Below are 14606 nucleotides of genomic sequence, written 5' to 3' on the forward strand. Positions count from 1 at the left end.
AGGGACCACTCAGTTTCTCTTGAACTTCACTCAAACCAAAATCCTCTTGAAAGTAATACAGGTAGATAACAGGTAACAGTTGTCACTGTTAATGGGACATTTCTGGAGAATACTGGAACCTTTCATTCTATATTTAAGTGTCCTAGGGGGATCAGTTAAGAGCTCATGAGTTCCCCAGTGTCGGTATGTAAAACCAAAACATTAACAAAAAAAGCTCAAACACGAGGAATTCTGCAGATGCTGGAATTTCAAGCAACACACATCAAAGTTGCTGGTGAACGCAGCAGGCCAGGCAGCATCTCTAGGAAGAGGTACAGTCGACGTTTTGGGCCAAGACCCTTCATCAGGACTAACCGGAAGAAGAGCTAGTAAGAGATTTAAAAGTGGGAGGAGGAGGGGGAGATCCGAAATGATAGGAGAAGACAGGAGGGGGAGGGATGGAGCCAAGAGCTGGACAGGTGATTGGCAAAAGGGATATGAGAGGATCATGGGACAGGAGGCCTAGGGAGAAAGAAAAGTGTGTGTGTGGGGGGGGGGAACAAAAAAAGTTTATCAATCCAAAAGATCACCTACTGTTTTCTAGAGGAAGCCTAAAGTTTTCCATTAAGATTGAAAAGCAAAACAAATTGTCAGGCCTTCTAAAGTTTCCTTCTGGTAATGCATGGTGCTGCTCTGGAAGACCATTTGATAAAGAGTGGGGTTAGGTGTGCGGTTAATGTAGTGGCATTGAAGAAGTAACCTTGCAGAATAATTCCACTACCCCAGCCTTTTCTTCACAGCTTGAAGGTGGGGGAACTTTTAGAAGTTCTGAATTTATGCTAATGGATTTTGGGGCCTTAGAATTTGGGGTTTAAGTATTTGCTATATTAAATGATTTTATGAATTTGAAATATAAAGCATGCTTATACTTCAAACAATGAGAAATCTACTGAGAGTCCAATGCTAGTCTTAACTATTTGCTTAATTTAAATTATGATACACAATGAAAATGTTCAATCTACTTAAGGAAAGTGTTTTGATACAATAGACAAGTGTATTGAAAAATTATTAGGGAATAATGATTTTAGTTTTCACCCATACTTAAGCCATATTTCTTATGAAAATTTGTACAACTGTAGGATTCTTAACATTAGGTTTTACTATATTTGAAACACTCTATCTGTAGCAGTTACTTAAGAAGAATTCTTTCTGTATTCATGTCTCCTTTAACTTCGTGTGAGTATTAACAACACAACCAGCACAGGGTCTGCAAAGATTAGGATGTGCATTTCTCAGAGACTAAATTCTTCCCCAGTATCCTGCTTCTCCAGTACATTTGTTGCCTTCCCGTTTGTAAAACAAAATGGCAGAGTCATTCAAGAACTAAAAATGGAAATTGGGTTTTAAATGGAGTCCGCATCGATTTTAAAAACTGGTGAGAGGTCTCTGCACAGATGATAACTCTAAAATTTTTTCAAACTATTTTTCAGAAACCAGATGGGCGACCAAGCTTTCATGAGTTATTGGACTTAATCAAAGAAGTTGCATTGAACGATCATAAGTAAATAGCCTTCGCACATGCTCAAAATGCTGGATTTGAATGATAAGATACTGAAAATCCTCAGGAAATTGTCCAAGCAAGTGCTGCATCTGTTGGTGTTTTATCGGCAACATTCTGCAACAAAAATCAAGTGCTTTGAATCTCAGAAGATTATTTTTGATTTTCCTGTCAGATCAACCAGCATTCAAGTGCAATATTAACAAAAGTTTCAGAATAAGTTACAAGAAAATCCCAAGTTGAACTGTATTAAGTGTGTTATTTTTGTTTATAATACTATATTTTTTTAGAAACATACAGTATGCCTAAGGGATGCATCAGACATATGGTATAAATGCTCTTTGTAAGTTATATTTATGTTCACATTTGCATGGTTATATTATGTTGTGCTGTTATGTTTACTTAACTAAGTTTTGAAATGCGCACCAGAGTGACTTTTTAAAAATAACTCAGTTACTATTGGGGTCACATAGTTGCCAAAGAGTTTATGTAGATAAAGCTGGACTTTACTGAATTTAATAAAATTATTTTTAGATATAATTACCGTGATAACTTAAAATCATGAAGAAACAGACATGAGGAAGGTACATGAAAATTAATAGTGCAGGAAGCCTCATTTGGAAAAATTCGAGTTTGCGCTGTTCCTTCCAGCTAACACCAGTAAAGTGGTGTAATCATTAATATTAATAAGGAACAACCGAAATATGTTCACCGCATCCAATCAAAGAAAAGCTTTAAAACATTCATTAGTTAAAAGGGAAATTTTTCAGATAAAACAAATAAAAACATGGTTATATTAAGATAGATTAATTTGGGTCTGTGCACAATGATTTTGATATCCTTTTGGTGATTAGTGAGCATTTTAGGACTGAAATGAACTTGTTTCACTGATAGGGTCATAACTGTAGCATAAGTTTATGAAGCAACAAACCATCTGCTGAAGGAACTCAATGGGTCGAGCAGCATCTGTGGGGGAAAAGGAATTGTTGACATTTTGGATCCTGATGTAGTACTTCAACCCAAAGCATTAACATTTCTGGCCTTTCCATATATGTTTGCTGCATGGCCCACTGAGTTTCTCCAGTAGTTTGCTTGTTGCTCCTGATTCCAGCATCTAATGTCTCTCAAGTCGTAAACTTATGGTCTGGACCTTACAAGGAAATGGTGGCATTTATCTGTATAAATGCCAGTAAGCTTAGGTTTTCCACATGTGTTCATAAATCCAGATGACTGAAGTTTGCTACAAGACAAATGCTATCACCTCCCCAACAATGATCTGAAACTGGACTTGCAGCAATATCCAGCAAGGCAGCTTGAACTTGCAGCAATTCCCCAGCACTATTACTAAGAAATCCACTTGAAGAAATGGAGGCCAGAGAGGCTGAGGTGGTAAAATTTTGATAAGTTTCAATTATATTTTTAAAGACACTTCCAAGCATTCGGTCCTTTTAGAATGTTTATGACAGTTACATTTAATAGCTTGATGAATATTTTCTCATTTTCAGAATTATTCAGAAACATTTATATCCTTTTAAATCCAATGCACATAGCAATGTTAGCTACTGGGCAGTATGATTGAAATCACCAGTCTGGTAGTTGTAACCATTTCTGGGCTTGATGGCATCCAAGCACTTCTTAGGCACAAGAGAGTTTGCAGATGCTGGAAATCTTGAGCAAAACATACAAGGTTCTGGAGGAACTCAACAAGTCAGGCAGCATCTACAGAGGGGAATAAACAATCAATCTTTTTGGTCAAGACCCTTCAACAGGACTGGAAAGGAAGGGGGCAGAAGCAGACTAAGATGGGGGAGGGGAGGTGGTACAAGGGTCTTCCATGTCAGGGACACTCATAAGGCAGAGGTTACTGTCGACCATGTTATCTTAAGGTGTCTGTCACAGGGCATCCCCAGCAGGGCATGAGCATATTCCTCCACTCTTACAGAGGGTGCTGGAATCTCTAGAATTCACTACCCCATTGAGCTGGGGAGATTAGATCATTCAAAGTATTTAAAGAGAGTAAATATAGTTCAGAGGATTGAGGGCAATGAGGAACTAGCACAAAAGAGGAGTTGAGGCCAGTATAGACCAGCAATTATCATATTGAATGGTGAGACAGGTGACCTACTCCTTCCCTAAAGCATCATGCCTTCTCATCTGAACGGCATCCTCGAATTTCCTGTATGCTTTTTGACACCCGAATCTTTGTTGCCTCTCCTATTGCCCTCTTCCCTTATACTGGGGGCCACACTTAATCCCACACCCATCCTGATTTCGACACTCCTGATCTCCAACCTGCCTTGCATTTCCTCACAAAATGCAGACCAAAATGTGAACTTCCCTAGTCTTCATTTCCTTTCTGATGCCATTCCTGATAAGGGTGCATTATAGCAGCGTTAGAAACAACAGCAGATATGAGACATTCAGCCCTTTAAACCCAGTCTACCACTTGTCAATTTCATATCTGATCAAATACTACTTTTCCCAGTTCCCTTGATCCCCTTAACATCCAGAATTGTATAGATCCCTGGTTTGAACAATTCCATAACTGAGACTCCACAGCCCTTCTACAACTCAAACAATTCACCACTTTCTAAGTGGAGAAACTCCAAATTGGTCCTAATTGACCATCATCTATACTGAGACTGCGATCTATGATGCTAAACATCCTTCTTGCTTCCGAGCCTGTTGAGCCCTTCTGTAGTGTTCACTGAGATTACCGCTTATTCTGGAAATATTCTACCGAATACAGGCCTGGTCTATTCAATCCCTCTTTGTATGGTGACCCACTATCACTGGAACCAGGCCTGTGAGGTTTCACCATAATCCCTTTATGGCAAATCTATCGTCTTTTGTGTGAGAGAACCAAACTAGACACAATGTGGTCTCATTTGGACCCAATCTAACTTCTGTAAGGCTGTTTGTATTCAAGTTGTCTTGCAATGAAAAGTAACACAACATTTGCCCAGGCAACACACACAAAATGCTGGGGATCCCAGCAGGCCATACAGCATCTATGGAAAAGAGTGAACAGTGAACAGTTTGGGCCAAAACCCTTCATCAGGACTGATCAGGACAACATTTGCCCTCCTGATTGCTTACTAAATTTTCAGGGACTTTTGCAGAAGAGCACCCAGATCACTTTGAATATCAATCATTCAGAGTAAGATTCTACTTCCTTAAACAATGCTAGCCAGCCCCATCTTGAGGCACACACTACCAAATGCTTGTATGTCTATGAAGGCTCATAGTCATCCAGGTCACTGTATATAAAGCAGTAGTAAATCAAGGCAATTGGACTTGCTGTGTTGTCTAGAAAACATTTCACCACTCATCCGAGAGACTTCTTCAGTTCTGATCCATGGTGGGTAGTTTTCCCATTTATAAACTCTGTGAGTTGTTTAAAGGTATAGCCATCACATGATAGTCATTAAGAGTCGTAGAGATAATGAGAGTATCACTAGTCTCATCTTTGCATGAATGAAGGTGTGAACTGTTGTGGAGATACCGGGTAGTAGCTGATAGGTGATGTCATACACCACCCTCTCTGTTCAGCGATGATCAACATTGGAGGCCTGACTCCTCAGGTCAAGAGTCGGCTGTATATCTACACCTGAAGGGCATTGATGGTTCCAGTGAGCACATTTTGGACAACGAGGACAGGTGGTTTGAAAGTGGTGTTAAAGAAGCCATCGTTGTTATATGGAAAACCCATCCCTGAACAGAGGGGGTGAGGTACGACACCACCTATCAGCTATTTACAACGTAGTCCTAACATCTCTACCCCAGCATCTCCACAACAGTTCACACCTCCATTCATGCAAGGATAAGACAAATGACTCTCTTATTACCTCTGTGACTCTTAACAACCATCATGTGATTGCTATAGCGTTAAACAACTCAAAGAGTTTATAAACTGAAGTATACCCACTGTGGATTACAACTGAAGATGACTCTTGAATGAGTAGTGAAATGTCTTCCAGACAATGCATCAAGTCCAGATGCCTTTGTTTACTCCCAAATGCTTGACTTCAGCGTCTACTTCTCCACTCGAAATCACAGTGATCCCAATGCTCCAGAATTTCTAGACTTGATAACTTTAACAAGAAGCTAAAACCAGAGTGTGTGAGTTGGTTAGTGACTAAGTTTTTCCAGCAGTTTTGCAAGCAGGGCTGATTGTGATCTCCATGTGACAGGGTTTATGAATGGAAGCCCTGAGGCAACACAAGGCCTTGCAGCTGACTTTTGATGCAGCATTTTGCAGTAAATTCTGCTAGGTAACTGGACAAGGTCAATGCAATCTTTTCCTGCAAATCAGGGTGATTGCAGGCACTTGCTGCTGACCACAGATCTGAGGTGGCATCATGTCCATCTGTTTTATAACATTGTCTGAAGGCTATGCAGTTTAAATTTTGTCTCCTAAAACAGTGAAATAACGTTACCAATGTTCGATCATGGTCATTTTATAATGTTATAAAGTTTTAGTACTTCTGTATATAAAACATTGCCTGAAGCATGCTTCCAGTGAAATATTTCTAAGTTTTTTTTGTAGTGGTGAAAACAGCAAAACTGCAAAAATTTCTCTGAAGTTGTTTATTCTGTTCAATTAATTGCATAGGTAATGAAGGCTGGTCCTAAAATTCCTATTTGTTCAAATAAATTTGCTGATGAAACAAATATTTTCTCTGTATTTTTGGAGATTAGGAAAACATGGAATATAAAATGTCATTCCAATTAATATTAGCGTGCAACAGTGCTGTCATTCTGGTGTTGAAATTGCGGGGGCCCTGGCAGAAATATTTAAAATGTCGCTGTCTACGGGTGAAGTGCCGGAGGATTGGAGAGTGGCTCATGTTGTTCCGTTGTTTAAAATAGGATCGAAACGTAATCCGGGAAATTATAGGCCGGTGAGTTTAACGTCAGTAGTAGGTAAATTATTGGAGGGAGTACTAAGAGACAGAATCTACAATAGACAGGGGCTTATTAGGGAGAGTCAACATGGCTTTGTGCATGGTAGGTCATGTTTGACCAATCCGTTGGAGTTTTTCGAGGAGGTTACCAGGAAAGTGGATGAAGGGAAGGCAGTGGATATTGTCTACATAGACTTCAGTAAGGCCTTTGACAAGGTCCCGCATGGGAGGTTAGTTAGGAAAATTCAGTCGCTAGGCATACATGGAGCGGTGGTAAATTGGATTAGACATTGGCTCGATGGAAGAAGCCAGAGAGTGGTGGTAGAGAATTGCTTCTCTGAGTGGAGGCCTGTGACTAGAGGTGTGCCACAGGGATCAGTGCTGGGTCCATTGTTATTTGTCATCTATATCAATGATCTGGATGATAATGTGGTAAATTGGATCAGCAAGTTTGCTGATGATACAAAGATTGGAGGTGTAGTAGACAGTGAGGAAGGTTTTCAGAGCCTGCAGAGGGACTTGGACCAGCTGGAAAAATAGGCTGAAAAATGGCAGATGGAGTTTAATACTGACAAGTGTGAGGTATTGCACGTTGGAAGGACAAACCAAGGTAGAACATACAGGGTTAATGGTAAGGCACTGAGGAGTGCAGTGGAACAGAGGGATCTGGGAATACAGATACAAAATTCCCTAAAAGTGTCGTCACAGGTAGATAGGGTCGTAAAGAGAGCTTTTGGTACATTGGCCTTTATTAATCGAAGTATTGAGTATAAGAGCTGGAATGTTATGATGAGGTTGTATAAGGAATTGGTGAAGCCGAATCTGGAGTATTGTGTTCAGTTTTGGTCACCAAATTACAGGAAGGATATAAATAAGGTTGAAAGAGTACAGAGAAGGTTTACAAGGATGTTGCTGGGACTTGAGAAACTCAGTTACAGAGAAAGGTTGAATAGGTTAGGACTTTATTCCCTGGAGCGTAGAAGCATGACGGGAGATTTGATGGAGGTATATAAAATTATGATGGTTATAGATAGAGTGAATGCAAGCAGGCTTTTTCCACTGAGGCAAGGGGAGAAAAAAACCAGAGGACATGGGTTAAGAGTGAGGGAGGAAAAGTTTAAAGGGAACATTAGGGGGGGCTTCTTCACACAGAGAGTGGTGGGAGTATGGAATGAGCTGCCAGATGAGGTGGTAAATGCGGGTTCTTTTGTAACATTTAAGAATAAATTGGACAGATACATGGATGGGAGGTGTATGGAGGGATATGGTCCGTGTGCAGGTCAGTGGGACTAGGCAGAAAATGGTTCGGCACAGCCAAGAAGGGCCAAAAGGCCTGTTTCTGTGCTGTAGTTTCTATGGTTTTCTATGGTTTCATTCACTTAATCAATGTAAGAGTAATCCTTTGTTGTAAAATGAGTTACATATTTACAGGTATTTACCTGCCAAATCTATCAAGGCAAATATTTTTCAAATAACATGGTATAAACAAAATTTGTAAGTCTAATTCTTTAATAATATGTATAAAAATATATTGCCTGTAATTTTTGACAATGCCAGCACTTTGTAAATCACTGGATAAGCCTCATTTACAGTACAGTGGAAGACCATAAGACATAGGAGCAGATTTAGGCCATTCAGCCCATCGAGTCTGCTCCACCATTCCATCATGGCTGATCCCAGATCCCACTCAACCCCATACACCTGCCTTCTGGCCATATCCTGTGATGTCCTGACCAATCAGGAAACTATCAACTACTGCCTTAAACATACACATGGACTTGGCCTTCACCGCTGTCTGTGGCAGAACATTTACTACTTTCTGGCTAAAAAGGTTCCTCCTTAACTCTGTTCCAAAGGGTAGCACCTCAACGGTGAGACTGTGCCCTCTAGTTCTGGATAACCCCACCATAGGAAACTCCTCTCCACACCCACCCTATTTAGTCCTTTCAACATTTGCTAGGTTCTAATGAGATCCCCACGCATTCTTCTAAATTCCAGTCAGTACAGGCCCAAAGCTGCTAAACGGTCCTGATATGTTAACCCCTTCAATCCTGGGATCATCCTTGTGAACCTCCTCTGAACTCCCTCCAATGACAACACATTCTTGCTGAGATATGGGGCCCAAAACTGTTGACAATACTCCAAGTGTGACCTGACTCGTGTCTTATAAAGGCTCAGCATCATCTTCTTGCCTTTATATTCTATTCCTCTTGAAATAAATGCCAATATTTCATTTGCCTTCTTTACCACAGACTCAACCTGTGAATTAACTTTCTGGGAGTCTTGCACAAGGACACCCAAGCCCCTTTGCACCTCTGATGTTTGAACCTTCTCTTCATTTAGATAATGGTCTGCACTATCGTTCCTTTTACCAAAACTGTGTTATCATACATTTCCCAACACTGTATTCCATCTGCCACTTTTTTGCCCATTCTTTCAATTTATCTAAGTCCTGCTGCAATCACATTGCTTCCTCAGCACTATCTACCCCAACACCTATCTTCATATCATCACAAAGCCATCAATTCTATTATATAAATCATTGACAAACAATGTAAAAAAACAATGATCCCAATACTGACCCAAGGAACACCATCAGTCACTGGCAGCCAACCAGAAAAGGCCCCTTTAATTCCCATTCACTGCCTTCTGCCTGTCAGCCATTCATCTATCCATGACAGTATCCTTCCTGTAATGCCAAAGGATTTTATCTTGTTAAGCAGCCTTATGTGTGGCTCTTTATCAAACGCCTTCTAAGAATCTAAGTAAATGGCATCCACTGCCTCTTCTTTGTCCACCCTGCTTGTTACTTCCTCAAAGAACTCGTAACAGATTTGTCAGGCAAGATTTAGCTTTACGGAAACCACACTGATTTTGACTTATTTTATCATTAGTCTCCAAGTACACCGAAACCTCATCCTTAATAATAGACTCCAATACTTTCCCAACCACTGAGGTTAGTCTAAAAAATAAGGAAATTGCCTTTTAAACTCAGGAGTGAGCATAGGCCATCAACTTTTTGCTTAGTGAGACCGATTTTGGACTACATTGTCCAGGAGTTGTACCATTTATGGATGATAATATGTTGGAAATAATTTAGAGAAAGTTTATTAGGTTAGTACCTGGAATGGATGGGTTGTCTTGTGAAGAAAGTTTGGGCAACTTCATAGACTGAATTTTAAAAGAGCGAGTGGGATCATGATAGAAATTTAGAATAGCAAAGGATCCCCTATACAAGACAGGAATAAAATGGAAGTTTTTCTGTCTGGTGTTCTGGGTTTTTGGATTGCTGTTCTACCAAAGGCATCAGAAGTGCACATTCAAGTTTATTGTCACTTCAACCGTATACATGTACTCTGCCAAACAAAATAATGTTCCTTTGGATCAAAGAGCACAATGTTGTACATGTAATTTACACAAATCACAAAGTAATATTACCACAAATAAATTAATAAATAATAAGGTGCATTTATGTAACAATTTAAAAAGCAAACAGTATAAAGCTACTGGCTTTACAGCCATATATTTATCCGCCACTTCATTGTATTTCTATCCTCACTGTCGCGTGACACAGGTAGCAATCTCAAGATTACCACCCTTGAGGTCCTGCTTCTCAGCTTCCTTCCTAACTCCCTCTATTCTTTTTTCAGGACCTCCTCCCTTTTTCTACCTATGCCATTGGTATCAATATGTACCCCTACTTCCTTGATGGGAGTCCGTAAGTAAGGTGGCTGGGATCCTTCGTGATATTATAGGCCTTTTTCTGGCACCTTTCTGTATATATGTTACTTGGTCGCAGGTAGGCTGGTGCTGGTGATACGATGGGCAATTGGGCAAAAGGTATGGAATTGCAACAATGTAGCTCAGACCTTCATCTGACAATTTACATTCCTTTCAAATCACACAAACAGCAATTCTACACTGAATATACTCTTTTTCAGGCTTTAGACAAATACACATTAAACATTTAGCATTAAATTAACAACAACATAGAGTTTCAACATACAAAAGTTCAACAAAATTCTTTAAAATAAAGTTTTTGTGCAACCTAGGAATGCAAAAGTTAGCATCATTGAGAATGTTCAGTGTTTTTGAGGAAAAGCGGGCACCCTTTTCATTATCATAAGTTAATCTACGTTCATGTCAATGTTCCTTTCTGCTACGACGAAAGGCTGACATGAAGTAAGATTGTATTCGACAGTCTGGTGACCATCATCCTTTTGGAGGGAATAAGATATCGTCACCAAAAAAAAATGGACATCTTTAAATAGGCATCTGATTGGAAGTTCATCGGATCAGTGAGTGGGATCACACAGTACATTTAAAATATTCTATATTTCACTTTTCTTTATCTGGTTCTAGTATATTTTGATAGTGAAAGAGAAAATAAAATAATTACCAAAGACTGGAGACACCTCTATGAATCAGGTCGACCTACATTTCTAGTTTAGATGATCAAATTTTACAGTCTAAGTGAGCTGATAAAAGGAATATCTGAAGAAACATAGAAAACCTACAGCACGACATAGGCCCTTTGGCCCACAAAGCTGTGCCGAACATGTCCCTACCTTAGAACTACCTAGGGTTTACCCATAGCCCTCTATATTTCCAAGCTCCATGTAGCCATCCAGGAGTCTCTTAAAAGACCCTGTTGTTTCTGCCTCCACCACCGCCACCAGCAGCCCATTCCGTGCACTCACCACTCTCTGTGTATAAAACTTACCCCTGACATCTCCTCTGTACCTACTTCCAAGCACCTTAAAACTGTGCCCTCTTGTGCTAGCCATTTCAGCCCTGGGGAAAAACCTCTGACTATCCAGACGATCAATGCCTCTCATTATCTTGTACACCTCTATCAGGTCACCTCTCATCCTCCATCACTCCAAGGAGAAAAGGCCGAGCTCACTCTACCTATTCTCATAAGGCATGCTCCCCAATCCAGGCAACATCCTTGTAGAAACCCCAAATATATCCACAGCAACATGAACCTTCATAAATTAAGATCATTGGTCATATAATAATCCATGTCATTGGATCTAGGGAAATAAAATATTTCAATTAACCCACAATATTTGTTAATTGGCAAAATTTGGTGGTGCAACTGAAAAATATGTGATGTATATATTAGACAGCTTTATGCTTCTGTGAGAAACATGTGGGTGTAAACCTCTGGTTTCCTGCATAGACGTACATCATATTTCCACCGACAATTCAGGTCAAAAAGTATACTTCCTGCCTGTTAATGTGTAAACTGAGGGGGAAGGGAGAGAGGTAATAGAGGAAGCTGAGCAAAGGTGAAGAAAGGGAACAAGGATAATAGCAACAAATGGATTACAAGTATATCCTTAAAAGTCAAATGAATATTTTACTTCTTTATAATCAATTAGTTATTAATTGATTAAAATGGGGTTTTCTCTGAAATTAATGGCATCCAGGAATTTTTTTTTTGTCAGGGTTTAATCATCCTGTTATCCAGCACAAATAATAGACTGGGTGAAGCAGGAAAAGACTGGTTGCATCACTATCTGCTACGCGAACTCGGCCAGCTCCATCACGGGCACTGGCCTCCCCAGCATCGACGACACCTTCAAAAGGCAATGCCTCAAAAAGACAGCATCCATCAATAAGGACCCCCGTCACCCAGGAAATGCCCTCTTCTCAGTGCTATGATCAAGGAGGAGGTACAGGAGTCTGAAGACACACACTCAATGCTTTAGGAACAGCATCTTCCCCTCTGCCATCAGATCTCAGAATGGACAATGAATCCATGTACACTACAGGTCTTCTGCTCTCTTTTTGAACTCCTTATCTTATTTAATTTTAAAAATATATATCTTATTGTAATTTATAGTTTTTTATTATCACATATTGCTGCTGCAAAAGAACAGATTTCATGCCAGTGATATTAAACCTAATTCTGATTCTGACTAGGCCAGGAGGGTCAGACAGATGGAGTGGAATGTATCTGCGTTTCCATCAATCAACTGAAATTGTTTGAAAATTCAGGAGGCGGTATTGTGAGCTATCAGTTTATCTTGCTCTATGGCCAGGGTTTTATTCACTGCTAAATACAAGAGGAAATTCTGGCCCAGGACACACAATTATTGATCACAATGGACTGCATGTAAAGGGATCTGGAAGAAATCCTACTGTGAAATTCGTACTGCACCCACTTGCATAGTTTTGTCCAACAAAAAAATAATGGAATTAATTAACAGTTAGCATAATTTGAGGAAGAGATAAAAAATGAGTCATGGAGCTATACATCACAGAGTGAGGCCTTTCAGCTACATGTACATGCCAAAATACCCACAGGCTCATGGACACCCAACCTATAGATACCCACACATACAAATGAGCTCCCATAATATTATTCAGTTCAAAAGACCAACATTCACACATAGAGCACATTCCTACAAAAGGTAGAACTAATTTCCCCTCTTGATCCACTTTTGGTAATTATCTGTCTAATACGTTTTTGCTGCCTTTCATTGCAATACTGTGGAGGTGAGGTTCCCATGTTGAGTGATCTTGCATTTTTTGAACAATGATCAAAATTAACTTACAAATGTCTATAAAAATGGAAGCTGTTCATAAACTGGGGATAACATGATTTAAATTAATCCTATTTTCCAGCACTTAATATGCAGTCTACTATGCCTTTAAAGTCCTTGCTTTGTCTTAAACACCTCTGCCATAGAGAAAAGTGCCTTACTGTCTTATCCTGCCTATGCCTCTCACAATATTGTACACCTCTATTAGGTTCCCCCTCAGCCTAGGCTGCTCCGAGAAAATGAAACCCTGCCTATCCATTTTCTCCTCATAACTGAAACACTCCATCCCAGACAACACCCCAATGAATTTCAACAACGAGAACATCTGCAGATGCTGGAAATGCAAGGCAACACACACAAAATGCTGGAGGAACTCAGCAGGCCAGGCAGCATCCATGGAAATAAATAAAGAAGTCCTGATGAAGGAACTTGGCTCAAAACATTGACTGTTTATTCCTTTCCTGGCTTGCTGAGTTCCTCCAGTATTTTGTGTGCATTGCCATTCCAGTGAATTCTTCTACACACTCTCCAGTGCAACCACACCATTCCTATAGTGAATCAGCTAGACGCAGTATTCCAGCCATGCCATCATTACTGTTTTTGTACTCAGAACTCCAGCTAATGAAGGCAAGCCTCCTTTATGCTTTCTTCACCACTCTTTCTACCTGTGCTGCCACCTTCAGGAATCTTTGGGCTTATACAGCAAGGTCCCCTTTTCTCCCCTCCTACAATAATTTCCAGGATGACTCACAGTATACTGTATGTCCTTTCCCTATTTGACAACCCCACCCATGCTCCAAAATGCACCATTTCACACTTAACAGGATCCCCCTGGAATCACATTAAGCCTCTTAGTGGGAAGAATTTAGACTCAACTCATATCCTGAGGCTAGGCAACTGATTAATATTCACAACACTCAAAATGCAGAAGGATGGATAGAGCTGCATGAGCACAGTGTGGTGATGTGGGGTAGGGAATAGTGGACCCAATGGTCCTCCAAATGTTCTCGATGCCCACGTTGAATGGAAGTGGAACCTCAACCATATCAATCTAATGAACGACAGCCACTAACTTTGCTCAATCCTCTGTCGCAAACAGTTGGGGACTCATTTGCTTAGCTTCATACAGAAGCAGAGAACCTGGATCATCATCTTTAAAAAGATAAAAATTTTTATGCCAGCAATCATCTGACTGTCCCATGGCGAATGGCCAACATTAACATCTCTCTGCCTTTCCAGAGATCTGCTGCTTGTGCACTAATCCAAACTGGCCTGAGAACTTATGATTAATGCTAATGGTCTGATATTTTCCCTACTATTGAGTTTTGATGTTTTTGATTTTCTAGAAATACAAAATGTCATGGAAAACTAAACACAAAATCACTGCTTACTGCCCCACTGAACTTAGCTCATCATTCCTTAACTCTACCCTGTCTTCCCTTGTTCAGTCTCTTCCCACCCACATCCGGAATATCTCACATGCCCTCCACCATTTTGACAACATCCAATTTCCTGTCACCCCACCCCCCCACCGCCACTGACATCTTCAATCATAATGTCCAGTCTTGAACATCGTAATGTCCAGTCCACGGGCACCCTCATGGGTCC

The 14606-nt window shown here is 40.3% G+C and overlaps 1 protein-coding gene across 2 annotated transcripts in view; it reads left to right on the forward strand.

Moving 5' to 3' along the window:
- The window catches only part of LOC134344044 (tyrosine-protein kinase TXK-like), a 49666-nt gene extending 44787 nt beyond the window's left edge, over positions 1 to 4879 (forward strand). For both annotated transcript variants that reach the window (XM_063043188.1, XM_063043187.1), the window contains one exon: positions 1470 to 4879. In XM_063043188.1, coding sequence (XP_062899258.1) covers positions 1470 to 1544 — 75 coding nt within the window. In that variant the 3' untranslated portion in view covers positions 1545 to 4879. The remainder of the gene's footprint in view (positions 1 to 1469) is intronic.
- Positions 4880 to 14606: the final 9727 nt, after the last annotated feature.

Source organism: Mobula hypostoma, chromosome 3 (assembly GCF_963921235.1).
Source record: "Mobula hypostoma chromosome 3, sMobHyp1.1, whole genome shotgun sequence".
Classification (NCBI taxonomy): Eukaryota; Metazoa; Chordata; class Chondrichthyes; order Myliobatiformes; family Myliobatidae; genus Mobula; species Mobula hypostoma.